Source organism: Cuculus canorus, chromosome 2, assembly GCF_017976375.1.
Source record: "Cuculus canorus isolate bCucCan1 chromosome 2, bCucCan1.pri, whole genome shotgun sequence".
Classification (NCBI taxonomy): domain Eukaryota; kingdom Metazoa; phylum Chordata; class Aves; order Cuculiformes; family Cuculidae; genus Cuculus; species Cuculus canorus.
This window is the reverse complement of record NC_071402.1, coordinates 138460114-138478272: the sequence shown is the minus strand read 5'-3', so window position 1 is coordinate 138478272 and position 18159 is coordinate 138460114. Positions and strand designations below refer to the sequence as shown.

General features: G+C 35.5%; 1 protein-coding gene across 3 annotated transcripts in view; it reads left to right on the top strand.

Annotated features, from left to right (window-relative positions):
• Window positions 1–18159, top strand: part of MINDY3 (MINDY lysine 48 deubiquitinase 3) — a 52817-nt gene that overhangs the window by 21420 nt on the left and 13238 nt on the right. For all 3 annotated transcript variants that reach the window (XM_054057409.1, XM_054057410.1, XM_054057411.1), the window contains 2 exons: window positions 206–276; window positions 1434–1514. In XM_054057409.1, the coding sequence (XP_053913384.1) occupies window positions 206–276; window positions 1434–1514 (152 nt within the window). The remainder of the gene's footprint in view (window positions 1–205; window positions 277–1433; window positions 1515–18159) is intronic.

Genomic DNA, 18159 nt, shown 5'->3' with positions numbered 1-18159 from the left:
TTGAAAAGAGCTGTCAACAGTAAAATTTAAAGACACCCATCTGGCTCTTATTTTATAGAGAGGAAAATTGTTAAACTTTTGTAGATTTTGACTATACCTGGATGATTTGCCCTTATAGCCAAAATTGCATGACTTTTAAAATTGTTGTTGCTTAACCAGTTTTGAAAGAAAAAATGGCTTAGAATTTGTATTTTGTTTTAAATAGAACTTCTTGGTATACATAAACAGGCCACAGTAGGCTTTTTGACATTGATGGAATCTCTGAGATACTGTAAGGTAAGCTTTTTCGTGCATCGTTTAAAATTTTTCTTTAACTAAGGTGTCCTAGGTATTACTAAAAGCTTCATTGTGTGCAATTTGACATGTTGAAGAACTTCCCAAGTATATTGAGCTTTAAATTAAAACTGATAATAATGCTGTATTAAACATATAAATTAAGTGCATCTTTTTTAATAAATGTTTTTTGCTATTTAAATTGGAACATTATTGCACTAATTTAATATAGCTGGTTAGAAACTTATGTTTTTACTAAAATAATGTTTAATACAACTTACGTAGATAGTTATAAAACTGTCAAGTCCCAAAGTGGCTTGCTTATTGTGAATGTTGCAGTTCTACTGTTCACTTTTTATGCTATCACTATCTTCCATTTAAAATAAATAGCCATAAGTAAAAATGGTAAAGCTAATATTAAGTAATTGTATTCTGAGTATATGTTCAAGACCTAAAAGGTACTTCATGTATTCATTTGTGAAAATCTTGACTATAAATGAAGTTCAAGCTAGTCCATATTGTTGTTTCTTGTTCTGACATAGAATTTCTTGGCTTTTATGTCAGAAATTTTATCTTTTGCCTATACTGCTTTTGAAACAGCATTAATACTCCTAATTTTGAAAGGATTTTGATTGTTCTGTGCTACCTTTTCAATTTCTGTTCAATTTCTTTGACTTAGCCCAGAATTAAAGACAATTGTATAGTTCGCAGAATGTCGGTGTATTGACTATAACTGTGCCTTCATGTAGTAAATAAGTGTCAATTCTGAATTGATTCATCTAAAACCAGCTAATAAGTCAAATAGACTTCTACCTCATTTAGCATTTGATTGTAGTACTGTTAAGCATAGGAGTAATTCTGTGCAGTGTTTGAAGCATGTCTCCAAGATTGATATAAGGGATGTTGTAGATGCCAGTTTCTCCCTGATGTCTTATTTCAGTTAATTACTGTAAACCATGTTGTTTGCCAAGACAAAAAGGAATCAGTGATCAAAATTAGAATCTAAGATTTTCACACTGTTTTGTCATTTTATTGAATGTTTTACATTAGTTTTCAGAGTGCTTTGGACTTCACTAACTGGATTGTCATTAGCTTGCTCACTAACTAGATGTGTTTTATGGATTTAATTTGTGTTTCTGATTTTGTTGTATGTTTTTTAGGTTGGTTCTTATTTGAAATCTCCAAAGTTTCCCATTTGGATACTTGGCAGTGAAACGCACCTCACAGTCTTTTTTGCAAAGGTATGTTAGATGTGAGTTTTAGAAACCTTGGCTAGATAAACACCACATAAATTCGAAGCTCAGATCTTGCTACGAAGCGAGTTTCACGTAGCTTTAATGTAAAATTGTAGTCAGCAAACCTTTTAATTAAACCTTCCCTTGAAGGCAGAGTAGTTCAAATGGTTTAATAATGTCTCGTAAACTTTAGTGAAGTCTTTTGTTTCTAGCTTAATTTATTGGGCTGGGGAAAGGGTATGTTTTAGAACATTGCAATTGGGATAAGTATTATCTTAAATTTCCATAATACAAGAGAGACAGAAAAAAAGGAAATTTTTATGTGTAGGTGCCAACTGGTGGTTTAATCTCCCTGACAGTACTTTCATAATTTTTAACCTATAGGTTTTTTTTTTCTAGATTAAAAATAGATATTAGGACTGTTATGAAATTCCTTATATTTATTCTGCCAGATATGTACTGTAGTCTGTGGAACACATAACATGCTCTTGAGATGGGTTCTCGGTTTAAAATCTTAGACCAAAAGTTATGAGGAGATATTTTCTGTTTCTTTAGTTGAAGGTTGTAAGTTGTTTTCCTTGATTTTTTTTATTTCTACAGAACGCTTATTTCCGATTAAAAACATATATTGAAACTTTAAATGGTACTTACTAGTATGAGTATCTATTAGTATTTATTAGGAATGAACTTTCCTGTACTAAGTATCTTACAAATGAACTAATATTTTGGGTATAGGTCTTGAAAAGAAGTGCTGGAAGATATCACAAAGGTAAAGCCAGAATTTGTTTAGCTGTTGAATTTCCTTAAGGAAAAATCTGGCCTAATCTTTAAAAAGAGGACATAAAAAAGTAAGATATTTTTCTTACAGAAACAAGCAATCCCCCATAACACTTAGGAAGATTATGTGTAGCAGTATTTCTCTACCTTTGAACTTTGATTCATTTAAAGGACATTTTTAAAATCTATCTGTAGTGCACATTGAATATTTTTTTCTAGATTCTGATGTAAATTTTGTACTGGAAATTACCTGATGAAAGCTTTCTTCCCTACTCCATGGAAACAGAAAAACCCATATCCTCCTTCACATGTTTGTTTTCTGTCTTATTCTCTTCTCAAACAGCCTTTCTTGGAAAAGTTTTTTATTTTAATTTTGAAAATTTGTGCATATTTTTTCTGAATTATACCATTGAAGCCTGTGCTTTGTTGTATAGGTGGCAGTCTGTTGCAAATAGGCGTAATCACTCCGTTATACATATCAAGTGTACCGGTCCAAAATGCTATTATACTTCTAATACGACCATTTTAGGTAGAAATCCTTTTCTAATGCTCTTTTTTTTAGGTTGTTGAGGGCTGTTTGCTGGATTTTAAGTAACTGGACGTGAACATCTGGTGCCTCTGATATAGCTTGTTTCCTTTTCTTCACTAAACTCCACTTAGGCTGTGTAAAGCTTCAGCTTGGCATTAATATCTTAAGAAGTAAAAAGCAAGAAAAAAGGAAGCAATGTGGGCTTAGCAAAGAATTTCTCAGAATTTTTTTTGATGAAATTAAGTAGGAGCTGAAAGTGTGTGTAAGTTCCAGGAGTCCTTAAATATGTGCTTTGCATGTCTGACCTCACCCTTTCTAATGGAAGAGTTGGTGAGCGTTTCAGGTGGAGCAGAGATGTCAGCTACAGTGGAAATACGAATCGTCCCGACAATCCATTATTTTACCTATTGAAGCTATGTGCCAAAAACTACGGGAAGAAACTTGAATTCATTGCCAACGATTAGTCAGCAAGTTGTTAATGTGTGTAGTTGTCTAGATGGTGCTTAATACTGAGGATATAACTTGTAGCTTGATGGTAAGCTTGATTACATAAGAAAGAAATCTTCAGAATGAAAAGAGGAAAATGGAGTGTAGAGCCAAAAGCAGTGCAACTTAGATTTGAAAAAAACCCCAAATATAGCTTTAATTGTTTCAGGCTGCACACAGGAGCCTAAACCTTTATGTTTAAACAGAAGAAGATTCAGTAATTATTATTACTGAATAATTCAGTAATTATTATTACTGAATAATAATTCAGGCAGAAGAGCAGTCACTTTTGTCATTAGCTGACTAATTGGGCCTAGAAACCTAGGAAAAAACAATCTTCCTAGGTTACTGGAATTAGTGGACAAGTAGTGTAAGGAAACTAGGGAGTGGGACAATCTTCATTGCTATCTTGGAGATTTTTCTTGGCATGGAGGATCAACAAGCAAAAAGTTTTATTCAAATTCTGCATACTACTATTCTAAAACTTCCTACTTTTTCAGGGGATTTTAATGAGCAAAATGCAACACAGCATCTTTGGGCTAAAGACCGTGCTTGAAGCTTAAAGTGAGAATGAAAAAAAAAAATGAACTAAAACGTGATTGGGCTTAAGTTCTCTTGTGACTGCTGCACGTGAAATAGCCTTAATGGTGACAACTGAGTCAATTCCTAATTTTAACGAAAGTCTGCTGGTGGATCAGCAGTTTCTGTCATTAGTAAGAATAAAATTTCTATTATTTATCTACATGGTCTTCTCCACATCTTGATTGTCAAAACCCATTTGGTATGTACAGAGATATTATCAGCCTTATTTTACTGCAAGGAATTTGAGACAGAGAAAATTTATTTCAGAAATAATTTCTTCCTTAAAACTACAGTTTCGATGGAAGCACGTTTTATTGAAGACAGTTTCAGTAGATTTTCTTCCTTGGACTTGTTTGGCTGGTGACAGGTCAGCTAATTACAGTTAGATGTGGTGGAGGCAACCATGCAGAGAAAACAAACTGAAATGCAATAGATAATCTACTGTACGAAACAGGGAAACATGATAGTATTCATTAGAATGTTTTGATCCATTATCACCCACTTCAATGGAAGTGTTCTTTCTAGACAAAAGAAAAGAGAATCTGGTAATATCTGAAATGAAACTTCACCTCACATCTCCATATTTTAATTTCTAATATAGACTGTATTGAGCAAACATACTACAGCTTGTTTTGCAGATGAGTATGTAATGAATTTGGAAAGGAGATGCAAGCATTTGTACTACCTAAGCAGTTAGTCTTCTTCTCTAATACTTATATGTATCATAATAGAGCTGCAAAAACTTGTGTAAATAATTGGGAAGAGGGGGGGAAATATTAGCAGGGAGCCATAATTAGTACCAGCATATTTTCTTTCTTTTAATTACAACTATGTATGTATAAGACAGAAACTTGCTTGATGCTCAGCAATCCAAATTTAACATTTGCTGAAAAAATGAGGATGGCTGTGACTTCTAGTGTTAATGGACTTTGCATTTGCAGCAAGGTAGATTTTCCCTGAAAAAGTGAGTATGTAGGTTCTTTATAGGCAACTGAATCCAAGCAGACACCATTTCTTTCTTTCCTTGCCCTCCTTCATTTCAGTGAATAAGCAAACTTTCAAATGGCCTAATACCAACAAAAATAAACAAGGAAGCTCTCATCTGACACACTTAAGTATTGCTGCATGCTCTGTCAGATGGTGGTAATGCAGATAGACAGTATTGTAAATGTCGTCTAAAAATCAACTTTAAAGTTCGTATTTTTTTTTTATTATAGAGAAAAGAGAGTGCAAAGTGGGGCAGCTTTAAATTAATGCAGGGATAAGGCTGTGAGGCTCTGAATTGAATGCTGCATGGTCAGGTCTTAGTTATTTTTATGATGCTCATAACATGGGAAGCTATGACAAGCCGAGACTATTCAGAACTTTAAGGAATGTCAGAGTGTGGTCAGACTGTGTATAAGAATAACAACAGGTTGAAATGTTATGTGAAATATAACAATAAAATGTTTCAGTGCAAACAATAGGAAGGACAACAGCAATTTAATAGCAGCTTTCTGAATATAATATAATACTGCCTTCTGACATGGGAACTCACGTGACCTGAAAGTTTGAGTTCAAGACGCTGAAAGTAAAAAGGCAGCATGGAATGGGTGTCTGTCTAGTGACTTCAGGTGATTGAAACTCTCCATGTGGACACTTTGGAGCTGTGTAAGTTTTTCGGAAATTCACGTGGTCTGTTCCCAGTTCTCAGAGCACACCGGCCCCAACAGAGCCGGCTGTCCATTTTTGGTTACAGCATTGTACCATATCTAGACTTGAAGAATCTGATAAGCAGAGGAAATTCCTGGCTGAAACATCTGAATAAGTTACAAGTAGGAAAGTGTGCCTGTTTTGCTGTGTTAGGACTGTACTTACAGGTTTGGATTACATCTTTTAGCTTTCTGAACTTTGATCACTGTAATCTGTTCTACATTTTCTTGGGGCCTTTCTTCAGCTACTTTGATAGTATTGTCTCTCAGAAGAAAAAAATATTCACTTCCTTAACAATCTTTTTGATCAGAGTTCATCAGAGGGACACCTGAGCAAGCACTGACACTGCTAGAGGAGATCCTGAATTTAGGTCAGTGGTGTTTACAAGAACTAGGCTAATGGGGAATGTTATTGGGTGCAGCATTTAATCTCATAACACCTACACAGAATGTCAATGGCCATGAAAGAAAATAAGATGCACGTCTGAAACTTCAACCATTTCTAGTCTTTGTTAACCCTGCAAGAGTAACCTATGTGTGTCCAAATAAATTATATTTATCCTTTAACTTATGAACTCCTCTGCTTCGGAAAGGCAGTGAGAGATGTTCCTTAGTTTTTTTTCTCCCATGACCACTGAATGCAGGTAATCAGATTTTGAAAAAGTCGTTCTTCATCAGAGAAGAAGTCAAAATCAGATTTTGAAGAATTCTACTTCAAGAAATGGTTACAAAGTGGATGGTTTCAGAAACTTTAGTTTCTATGAGTAGATGGAATTGATTCTGGTTGGGGCAGTCTGAGTATCTAATATAAAGAATATAGATGCATGGGGCAACTGTAGAAGTAACTTCTGGGCTAAAGCAAGGATTAAATTTTCTGTGTGCTGATTAAAATCAGGGAGACGAATGCTGCTCAGTTCTTGACAATAGCTCCAACTTTGCTAAATCAGTAGTGAATCTTCGAATATTTCTATTAGCTGTTAATTTAAAAGCTCCTTTCTGCAAGAAAAGACTCCTTTCTAAAATTAATGCTACAGTAGGGTGTTTTCCATGGTACCTCTGGGCCCTCAAAGACAATTGAAGTTACTTCACTGGTTGTTTTAAGCTTAATAGTGTAAATGCTATTGCTAGATAAATTTAAATTATTCTGAATAATGCAGCAGTTCTTAAGGGTTTCTTTGTCCAAATAAGTTTCCTACCAGAAAGGCAGAGTGTCTTTAGAATAATGGTCTCATAGTTGGCAGGGGGTACCTCAAAATAAAATACTTCTGTGAGGTATTTACCCTATTCTAGCTTTGCAAGGTCACAGAGCATGACTGTGAAACCTTACTCTGCTCTTTGTGGGTCTACTCCAGTTTTACTTGTGACTCTATTTGTTCCTAATAGAGACGCATGTTTTTCTCTGTGAAGAGGCACTTCTGGGCAGTTTCTTTGTTTATTGTTTGGGCCTTTTCCTGTAGGGAAACTTGTGCTTTTTTCATTATTGTAAGTGATTTTCACACCAGCATTTATCCAAGTAACTTCTAGATTTTGTCTAAGCTTTTCGTTGTACTAAAAGAGAATATGTGTGATGCAACGGTGTATGGTGACATTTGTTTCTAATGATATAAGTTCATTACATCAATTTACCCAAAGCCATGGTGGCTTTATTTTCTCTAACAATAACAGATCTGGAGCACTGTCATTTATGAAGTGTCTGTATTTCTATTTCTCAATTTTTTTCATTAGAAATATAGTTTTGGCTTTAAGTGGAGGTAGCTTCCATGAGAAACTTTAACCATCATACAGTTTTTGACTTTGCTTGGGAGAAACATGTGTGTCTCCTTTTATTTTCCTATTTCTCACGTTGCTGAAATGAGCAGCCAACAGTGATAGCTGCAAGGAAAAATCAGATCTCTCTGTCTCCTCTTAGTTCTTGATGGTCTGTACTTCAACTATACTGAACGAATTTGTAAAATAGTGGAGAAACCAAAGCTCCTCAGAGTGGCTATACCAACTTTCTAGAGGATATATTCTTTTCCATGTGTTGCACAAGATTTGGGAAAGAAGAAAAGGTTGTGAAGAACCCAGATGTGCCCTCTCCAGTCCAAGAGATGAAGAACTAGTTCTGGTTTTGCTACCTCCCTGACATTCTTTCAGGCCTACACAGTGTCATGGAGAACTCTGGACTTCCAAGAGCATGATAAGCAGAGGACAACAGAAAGGTTGAGTGGGAGAATTGAGGTATACATGTCTGTGGTAGGCAGGCAAAGCTGATCTGCAGAACTAGAAAGTTAAGGCTCAGAGATCACTGTGCCATAAGAAATCTAGTAAAAGACGTTACAAGGCTAAATCATATTCTAAAGAGATAGACTGGAAACACTGTGATTACAACATACATTGCTACATCTTAAATCAAAGAGAATTAAGGCACTCTACTAAAATTTTCGGGATTTTAGTGGGCATGACTTGGTTTCTCTGGTTTTAAGGTTGATGATACAGGGTCATCACTCCGTCTTCCAGAGTTGGGTGGGACTCTAGTTATTCAGAATTTTGGGGACTTTCAGGTATTATTAGAAGGATGGAGTGTGATCTGAGTGCCTGCCATGCAATTAAAAAGAGGCCTTGAAGTGGATATCTAGATATACAGTTTTTATTTATTTTTTTTTGTTTTAGCCTAGTGTAGTAACTAAAAATATAGAGCTAGGAAGAGAAAGCCATAACTATGTAATTGTAATATGATGTCACATGGTTGACCTTTATCGACATTGGAATACAGTAATATACCGTACATATTGAGGAAATTACACATGAAAAGTATTAAAGAGCACTGTGATGATCTGTCTTCCTGAGGTTGGACAAAGTCGATGTATTGGATCACTGGCAAAACAAATCTTTGGGCAGTGGTGGGCTTGTCTATTTGTGGCAAAAACTCTGAAGTGAGAACATTTAGGAACTAGGTCAAGATCCTGTAATGCTTGTATTGCTCTTGTTAGATGGTGCTGTGCATCCCATAATGAGTAGCGTTTGTAAGGACTTGCTCCTCAGATCATAAAGAAGTCACTCAGTCATGAGATTTTATGTTGTTAGAGTTGAACCTTAGAAATTGTAATGTAGAGGCCATTAAACTGGGAGACAAAAGGCTCTAAATGTTAATCTAACCAATTATTTGGGATTTTCCATCCTATAAGAATTGTATTTACCACGTTTACCCTGATTCTCTGGCTATTTTCAGCAATTTAGTTATATCTGTATGTTCTCTGAAGTTTCAGAAACTCATTCATTCCGTTACATGCAGCTTTCACAATGATCATTTAAGGACATTGTATGTGGTTGGCTGATACAGAGCATGAAATGTAATTGTATATGCCCCTAAGCAAGTAAGCAAATTACTTCCTTTTGGGAAAAGGCTTCTCATCCATCTGTTTTCTTTCAGAGGGGGAGGTTCGGTTTTTACTTATAAAGTAGTTGAGAGTAAGGCTGCTTAAATGATATCACTTTTCATGTGTGTGCTTGAGTTGTTCCAATTCTTGTGTCACTGAATTCTTTCTCCTGAAATGTCACACATTTTGGTACTGATGTGTGCTGAGGTAGATGAGAGAATGACTTTGTACTGACTGTTTGCATGCTGTTTCCAAGCCTAGATAAAAACTTGTGAAATGGGGCAGGGGTTAGTTCTAGCAGTTCCAATAGAAACTTTTGAGCTGGCAAAATCTAGACATAAAAATAAAAATCTGCCACTTGTTGCATGAGATGCCCTCTGAAATGAAGCAAAGAAAGGATGAAAGAAGGAAGGAAAGAAAGACAGTGCAACAAAGAGAACCTTTTTTAGATCCACAAATGAAAAGTGAAGGAATTTCTCATGGTCTGCTGAGCTCTCAATTTAGTACTTTGTAGAAGCACTTCCAAATTTAAAAACTTAAAAAGAAAATGCTTAAGTAATGACTGTGAATATTACATTGACCTTTTTTAGAAAAAAAGATTCTTTAATCATTTCAAGCCTATTTTAAATACAGTTAGGTAGAAAAGTGATTCTAGTAGTCATCTTTTTATTCAGTTTTCCATCTTCCATATTTCCTTCAAAGCGTATGCTCTCTTTACTTTGTTTGCTGAGTTCACATTTCAGTTGGTGAAGGAACAAACTTCTGATTTTTAAAGGTTAGCAGTAGACTACAGGAACATATTTGAGACTAATGTGCACTCGCCTCTATGAAGCAATATTATGAGTAACTTAAACGATATATTATCTCTGAAAGTTAGTTACCTACATTTTTAATGGTTTGATTGTAGTGTTGAGTGTGTTTTCACCTTTTGTGAAAAGAACTCAATGCTGTACAGAAAAGGTAGTTCATTTAGTGCCCATATGTAGGCAGAGCAGTCCTGAGGAGTACTTTTTTAGAATTAGAATGAATGACTTTCATATGTAAACTGAAACTCGAGACTTGGCGGGTAATGCATTGAGTCCTGCCCCATAAAAGTACTTACTAGCATCTAGAAGGATCAGTACCCTCCTGTTTCAGGAAGGGAGGGTATGAGCAACATCTAGTTTGGATATATGTTAGTGTATCAAATGAAAGGCTGATTTATTGAAAGAAACACATTTTGATTTTTGGTTTTGGGTAGTATACGCAGAGTGACTTGCGAATAGTAAATGCATCAAAGATATTGCTAAATGCAATTTTATGTTTTATAAGTCACTGTATCAAGTTAATGCTGAAAGTCAACATACTGCCTAAAAACAAAGGCTGAGAACATCATTGTGTCATTCTGTATCCCTTTTAGGTGTGAAACCAATGTTGGTTCCAGCTATATTTGATACAGTAGCCCAAGTCATCACATGATGGGTATATATTATGTTTTGCAGATTTGGAGGAATAGGGGTCCTGGCTCATTATTAAAATATGATTTATAAATTGACAGAGATTTTAATAGCATTGCTGTTTCTAAATATAATTTATGTTTACAGAAACATATTGCATTAAAAAAATATTATTCCTAATTCCAAGTCAAGTGAAAAACAAAATGCTGATGGCTTTTTCCTCCTTCATTTGCTTCTTCCACTAGTTATGTCCTTTGGCCTGTCCAGGTTAAAGTCCTACTCAATTGTGCTACAATTACCACTTTGGTTCTGTTTTCAGCTCTATTAAATAGTGAAGTAGTTTTTATGCTGTTGCTCAGATGACAGTGGTTTGGAATACAGCCATCCAGCGAGTACTGACCTGAAGTTTTCTTAAACACACCTTTTGTAATACAGCGCGCTTTCGTATGTTGCATTAGTTTGGGGTTTTTTTTTTCCTCTATTGGTGACAAAATATGTCCATTTCACTTGATGCATTAATGTTTACCAATTGCTGTCTTGATTTTGCATATGGCTAATGCTTTTTTTTTTTTTGCAGCTATACCAGATTGCTGTTGATCTTCTGGAATTAGATATTCTTTATATATTTGTATAATTGATTAACAGACACCTTCCTTCTCTTGGGTCATTGCTACTGAGTATTATATAGCACAACTTAAAATCCTTTTGATGTCTGATGGCCTCCAAGTTGTGTATGCATTAATGTCTAGCTCACAGTAGATCTTGGCTTGAAAAATACAACTCTGCTTCAGAAGCCCTTTTCTCATTTGGATGATTATACCTTGGCTTCCTAATGTTCCAAATTATTTTATACCTTTTTATACTGCATGTATTTGGATATTTTTCAGATTTCCCCGAAATAATAATAGTGTTCTTTTTATTGAAGCACTTTTGATAGTGGAACAGGTATTATTACACCCTAATTAATTTGTAGTTCATACAGTATTGCTGATATGGATAGAGGCATAAACTTCTTCCATTCCCTTAAAGACCTTCTAAAGTCTTAGGCCAAATTCTTTGACTGGTAAACTTAGTACGCTTTCTTTTCCTGCTGGTTTACAGGTCATTGAATAATATGCAAAAAATTAGGAAGTAAATATGAGTTTTCTTAATAGTTAATCTGGCATTAAATGAAGAATAGAAAGAAAAGTATTGGTTAAATGCAATAGAATACTCCTTTCCAGCAAGACATCAATGCAATGATTTGCTTCAGTGTTCACTTCAGTCTTTGGCATGACTGTGTACTTATGAAAGAGATAAGGCAGAGATAAAAAAGATGCTGTTCTAATCATAAGGTGCAACTTCAGCACAAGGAGGGGGGAAAAAGCTTTTTAAACAAGTATATATGCATGATTATCAAATTTTCCAAACCAGTACAGGTCAGTAACTAAACCAATTTATGACAACAAATAGTGTATTCATAATCAGGAGTTATTTTCATGAAAGTCTTCCAGAAATGGAATTTTAAAAGAGAAATTATTATTGACTCATTTCCACATGGATTTTTTTTTGAGTCATAAAATCTAACGCACTGTCTTCCAAAATATGAAATTTAATGTGCTTGTAGTATCACAATGAAGAGATGTGACAAGTAAGTAGAATGAACAATTTCTCCCCATATTCCATGTATCCTTATAAGAGGTAATAGGTAGAAATCATAAACCATGGTGGTGCAAGGCTCACGCCATCCATTCTTTGCTCTGCAAGCCACCTTCTTTTTTATTTTCTCTTATCTACTTATTACAGCCTACTAACTGCAGAAATTATTTGCCATATTATGATGTTGGGAATGTTATTTTACCATTTTTAGTTAGACTTAGAATTGGAAATGTAATATTCATTATGTGACCAAATGGCAGTCCTGGAATTAGCAGATGAACTGATGGTATGCCCATCGTGTCTTCTGTTTGAGAAAGTGAATCTATGTGAATGACTGTTCATCTGTGCTTGCCTGTTGTAAGCATATATACTAGATCAGTTCCTCAGATTCTTTCTTTTGCTTAGAACTTTTTTCCCTGAAAAAGAAAAATGTCACAGAGTCATAAATGTATGTTCTGGTTTGACGATGTATTACAGACCTTATGAAGTAATTTCAAATATAGTTACTGAATGCCTATTAAAGATATTTTATACTCAAGTGTTCTTGGCCTAAACAACAAGGGAATTATTTTTGTGGCCATTTTATGTCTCTCTGCATTCTTTTTTTCCCCAGAATGCCCGAAGACCAGATGTTCTTTCTTAGCAGGGCATCATGTACCCTTGGGAAGTGGAAGATGACATTTTTTGTTCACTGTTCAGCCTGCTTTATTCTTGTATTCCCAAACCCTACTGAGATAGATGCAGGAAACTAGAAACACTAAATAAGACTGCCAACATGACAACATATGCCTCAATAATAAAACTATTCTTTAAAACAGCAAGGGTTGTAGTCATGTTTTGAAACTTTATGCCAAACTCTGGCTTTTGCAACATTTCCCAACTGCCTGATAAATTTGTGACATGACAGACTGAACTTGTGTGCAGATTCTGTATGTTTCCAGGAGACTTTAAGTAATTTATAAATGGCAGGAACCTGGTTGAAATCAGTTCAGTTTTTTGCTGTTGTTTAATCCAGACAACCTTTTTGTGTGTGACAGTTGTTGAATCTCTGGGAACGTGAGGGTGAATCCATATACAGCATCTCACTTCATCCTTTACAAGTGCAATCACAAACGGCCTTAGCAATCCATTTTCTAATCACTTTTTGAGACACATTCAAAAATAAGTTTTTAATCCCTATTATTGTTTCCTTTCATACTGATAGCAACTTTCTTGTATACAGAGCAAAATCTTTGACCTCTTTGATAAGGCAGCTCTACTTTCAGCTTAGGGTATGTGAATGAACAACTTGAAGGTCTAAATGCGGAAGGAGGAATAGAATACAAAAAAAAGGTGGGGGATAATGACTGTCTCTGAGGGGGGAAGCTTTTAACTCTTCCTAGCAGAGATGAAGCACTTTTAGTGATATTTAAGATACTACCTGAAATTTCTATCTTTATTTCTCTGCTTATGTAACATTAGAAGTTGCATTTGATTAGCTATCCAAATAATATATTTGTTTGTTTCTAAAACTTGAAGTAACCTCATTTCAGTACTTAAGTGCATTTTTTCCATTGTTGGTTTTACATAAGAAAGGTATGAAATATGTTAATATATTTCCTCATGTTAGTTTGTGTTATAGGGAGGACAATGCCGTTGTGGTTGACTATTTGACAGTTTAGGGAATCTTGGTGTATATTTATGTATGTACTTTAGAAACAACTGTTTTGTTTTACAGAGGGGTGCCAAAATTGCTGGTCTCAGATTTGAATAAGTTAAAGACACTTAAGTGTGGAAATACTGAGACAGTCAGGATTTTCTTAGGAAAAATGTTCAGTGATTGCCTATGCACAGTTTAGAGAAGTGATGCAATTGGTATGATGACAGATAGTCTTTACTGTATAAAACAGCTTTAAGGAGAAAAACATCACAACTTTTGTATTAATTAAAGGAATAAGCATGCTGTTTTCCATAGAAGCTAATTGCTGTAGGCTGCTACTGCTGGAACTTGCTACCTGAAATACCAAATTCAAATATGAATTTTTAATTATATAATATGTGAAAATGTGTTAAGTTTGTGAATATTTAGTATTTTTTCCACATGTATATCAACATATGTGAGTATAAAGATTCCCTAAATACTACTGAGGAGTACAAAATAATAGTGAACTACATAATATTGTTAGTATTGTGTTTTCTTAATTAATTCGTAGAGCTCATACATTTCACATGTAAGATACTATTGCTAGAATAATTAACCAGGATAATAATTGTCTTTTAATTATTTTATAACTCGAATATGACAAAAATGTTTCTAATTGGGTCCATTTTTGAAAACATTTCATGATTGTGGATTGAAGCAAACCAGAGTTTTCGTCATCCCATGAGACGGTTACATGGCTTCAGTGGGAAACTGTACACTCAAAGGCAGTATCCGACATTCAATGCAGCTTTCGGTTCAGTGAGAACTGTATTTAGGAAGATTTGAATATCTGTAGTTCATTTTCACTGGCTTTGAACGGTGCTGTCAAATGTTCCTGTGATACTTGTTTATGTAATTGCCAAATAGAGTTATATGTTAATGCTGACCACGGGTTGTGTAGCGAACACTTCATGAGTGTTTAATACAGATACTATTTTTTTTTCATGTAGAAAAAAGTTACGTGGTAATTGAAGCCACCGTTCATCTTGAGTGAATTACTTTGTGAAGCTTTTGAAAGTCATAAACCATGGAATTTGCCTACTTCCACTTTGGTTCCTCTTAGGAATGAAGTTTGGAATTTTCACAGCACTGTGTTCTGTCCTCCAAAAAATAGGTATCCAAATATGGCAGATAACAGGTAATTTGAAAAGCTGCCCTTTTGAATTAAACTTGTGACTGCAGGGTAATATGTAATCTAGTAATTAGATTACAGTAGACTCGAATTGGTTAACTCAACTGTAATCCCAGTAATGTATTTTTGTTTTCAAAATACAGACTTTATTCTGTGATGATCTGCAAAACAAGCTAGTAACTGTGAATAAAAAAAAACCTTCGAAATAATGGAGATTGAGAATATAGTAATCTCTTGTAATCTGCACTTCAAAGCAGAGAACACGAAGATGCTCTTATTTTTTTTACATGTCAACAAATGAATTGTTGCCTTCTTGTAATATTTTGAACCAAACATGAACATATGTGGTGATGCAACTGTTAAACATATATTTGCTGTGATTTGAGTTTCTCTTACATTTTAAAAACTGCAAGGCTGTGGCTTTTTTTGTTGGCTATCTCATTAAACCATCCTCTCCCACAGGAATGCAGCATATAGTGCGGTTTTCAGAACTTAGTTGAGTGCATGTTAGGACACTGGGGAGTGGCTTTAAATTGGGAAGGGGAAGATTTAGAAGAGATTTAGGAAGAAATTCTTCATGATTAGGGTGGTAAGACATTGGCACAGGTTGCCCAGGGAAGCTGTAGATGCCCTCTCACAGGAAGTGTTCAAGGCCAGGTTGTATGGGGCTGTGAGCAACCTGATCTAGTGGGAGTGTCCCTGCCCATGGCAATGCAGTTGGAACTGGATGATCTTTAGGTCCCTTCCAACCCAAGCCATTCTATGATTCTCTTAAAAATTCTACTTTCCAGATGGATAGGCTGACAGTCTGCTCGCTTTAGGCTTCTCTGTTATTAAATTTTACTCTCTGGTTGGTGTTTGCCTTTCTCCCACAGTCTCACACTGCCCTTGGACCACGTAGGCTCCCTTTTCTGTATGGGTAGAATGGGTGAAAAAGGATTTGAATGAGTAGTCCATATGTAGCTGTTCATTCTGCCCTATTGAGAACTCTCTTCCATTTGCAGTGCCAATGGAAGGCACTGTGGAGTAGTGCTGCAGGCACTGTGGAGTAAATGCAATTCTTCCACTCTTATACATGAGGCAGAGTGCAACTAGAGTCAGTTTGCTTCCTTTCAGCCACCTTCTTGAAACAAATTGCTTACCATAATTGTTTCTCCTCCACCACCATCTCTACCTCTTGAGGAACACTTCCAGATAAACTGTGTCATCTTTTACCATTCTGAATTGCAAGGCCTGTATTTTATTTTCTGACCTGCGATGAGAACTCTCCTACCCTCAAGGTAGTATGCTTTCTTTTGTGTCTGTGCCCTCTCTCATTCAAGGAAAGGATTTTTGTTTGTCTTTTTCTGAATCCCAGATAGACCCAAAATTCTTCTTCAAGGCTGAGTAGTATACAGTATATGATGTTTGACACCTGCCATTCATTTTTGTCTCTCTTCCGCACACACAAATACCCGTTAGAGTAACCCACCATTTGTCTCCTGCAGTGGTCCACCTGACAAGAGCACACAGTCATAGGTCTGGGCTTTTGCCTGGGGTGTTGGAATGGTTGTTTAAATGTTGCCAAACACAGCAATTCACAGCAGGCTTCTGCCTTCCCTCTTGGTGGGCACACAAACCTCTATATTTCTTCTCTCCCTGGCTTCCAGTTTCAGCAACCAGTCGGGAGGCTCCATTCCCTCTCTCAAATAACAGTAAAATTGAGTAATGGATTCAAAAGTCAGCTAGGGAGATGGGAATTGATTTCATAGATCCCATCAACCTTGTTTTCTTAGGAAACCATTTTGGAAAAGTTGTTGACATGAAAGCCACTGATTAGAGCATGGAAAAATACCCACTTTTCTCTGTAATACAAGAGATTATTATTAAAAAATTTTCATTCTTGCAGATCTGAGTACGTTATGGTGGCTAAATGGTTGATAAATCATCGTTTCTATATTTTCTTTAGGCAAATTTTTAAGAACAAAGTACTGCAATACATAATTCTGCGTATCACTCAACAACGTTAGCATAGAACTGTATGGTAGTCTGTATGCAAACAGATTTCATTCTTAGGGGCCACAAGCCTTTCGGGGCAGATCTTTGTAAAACTTCATAGCCAGGATGTCAGTGTAGCTTAGCCAATGTGTTCTGCTTTTGATTTGTAGAATGAAAACTTAGGAAGAGTATTTTTTGCCTCTGAGGTTAAATGTGGGATCTTAAAATAACTGGTACTACTGATGAGAAAAACTTTCTGAAGTAATATAAAGTGACTTGTTTGTATATCACAAGAGCCAGCAAGTGAGATGTGATTTTTGGGACATGTTGTACTAAGCATTGGGAATAATTATTAAAATTAACTGTTGATGGGATTCCCTTATAAGGATCTTTCAGTGCATGGAATACATCAAAATACAATTCATAAGGCTGAGGTGGGGGTATGTTTTGGCACATATGATGAAATATCAACTTGGGCAGCTGCAGTATGTTTTTGTTAAATGTTTGTCGTGTTTTCAGCTTTGCTGCCTGAAGGAGGTATGTTACATTTTTTCTTCTTAGATACAAATACACGGCGTACTGAACTTTTAAAGTTTTCTGGATACTGGAAATGAATGACCATTTAAGTTTGAGGATGCATGTGATTTGCACATACAGGATTAAAATCTTGCTTTTTAACTATTTATAGGACAACAGTCTCTGTGAAAAGATAGGATTATTTTGAAGATGAGGGGTGGGTTTTTTTGTCATCTCTCTAAGGCAGTTTAGCACATCATTAAATAACATTTAATGAATAAAAAGCATTAATATGTAATAACTGGAAGACTTTATACTATTTTAAATGTTGAAAGACATGGAGGACTTTCAGTATTGAGTAATGCATTCAGTGACTTATTCTCTAAGTTCTTCCCATGTACATGTGCACCAAAATAACTAAGGAGCTGGAAAATTAAAATGCCAAGAGAAATACACAGTATTTGCAATTGGACTATCAAAAACTCATGTTCTTAGTTGCAGGAGACTTATTTTAAAACATGTGTTTTGTGTCACATGAAACTGTGGTAAGTACTACATTAACAAGATAATTTGCAGGGAGGGAGGACAACGCAAATGATAGTATTTATTCTTGGCATGCATTAAGATTTTATGGGAGAAATGGCATACTTGTAAACCAAAGCAGAACTATGTAGTTTGCATTTGAAATATGTCTGTGCAGTTGGAAGTTACTTTGGTTATATCCTTCCATGCCATGGAAATTCTGTTATCCCTTGCTACGGTAGCTCCACAAGCTGCTAACTTGTTAGTGAGAACTTACCATGCAAATATCTCCTCTTTAGAGTTAAATCTTGAATATTGAAACCAC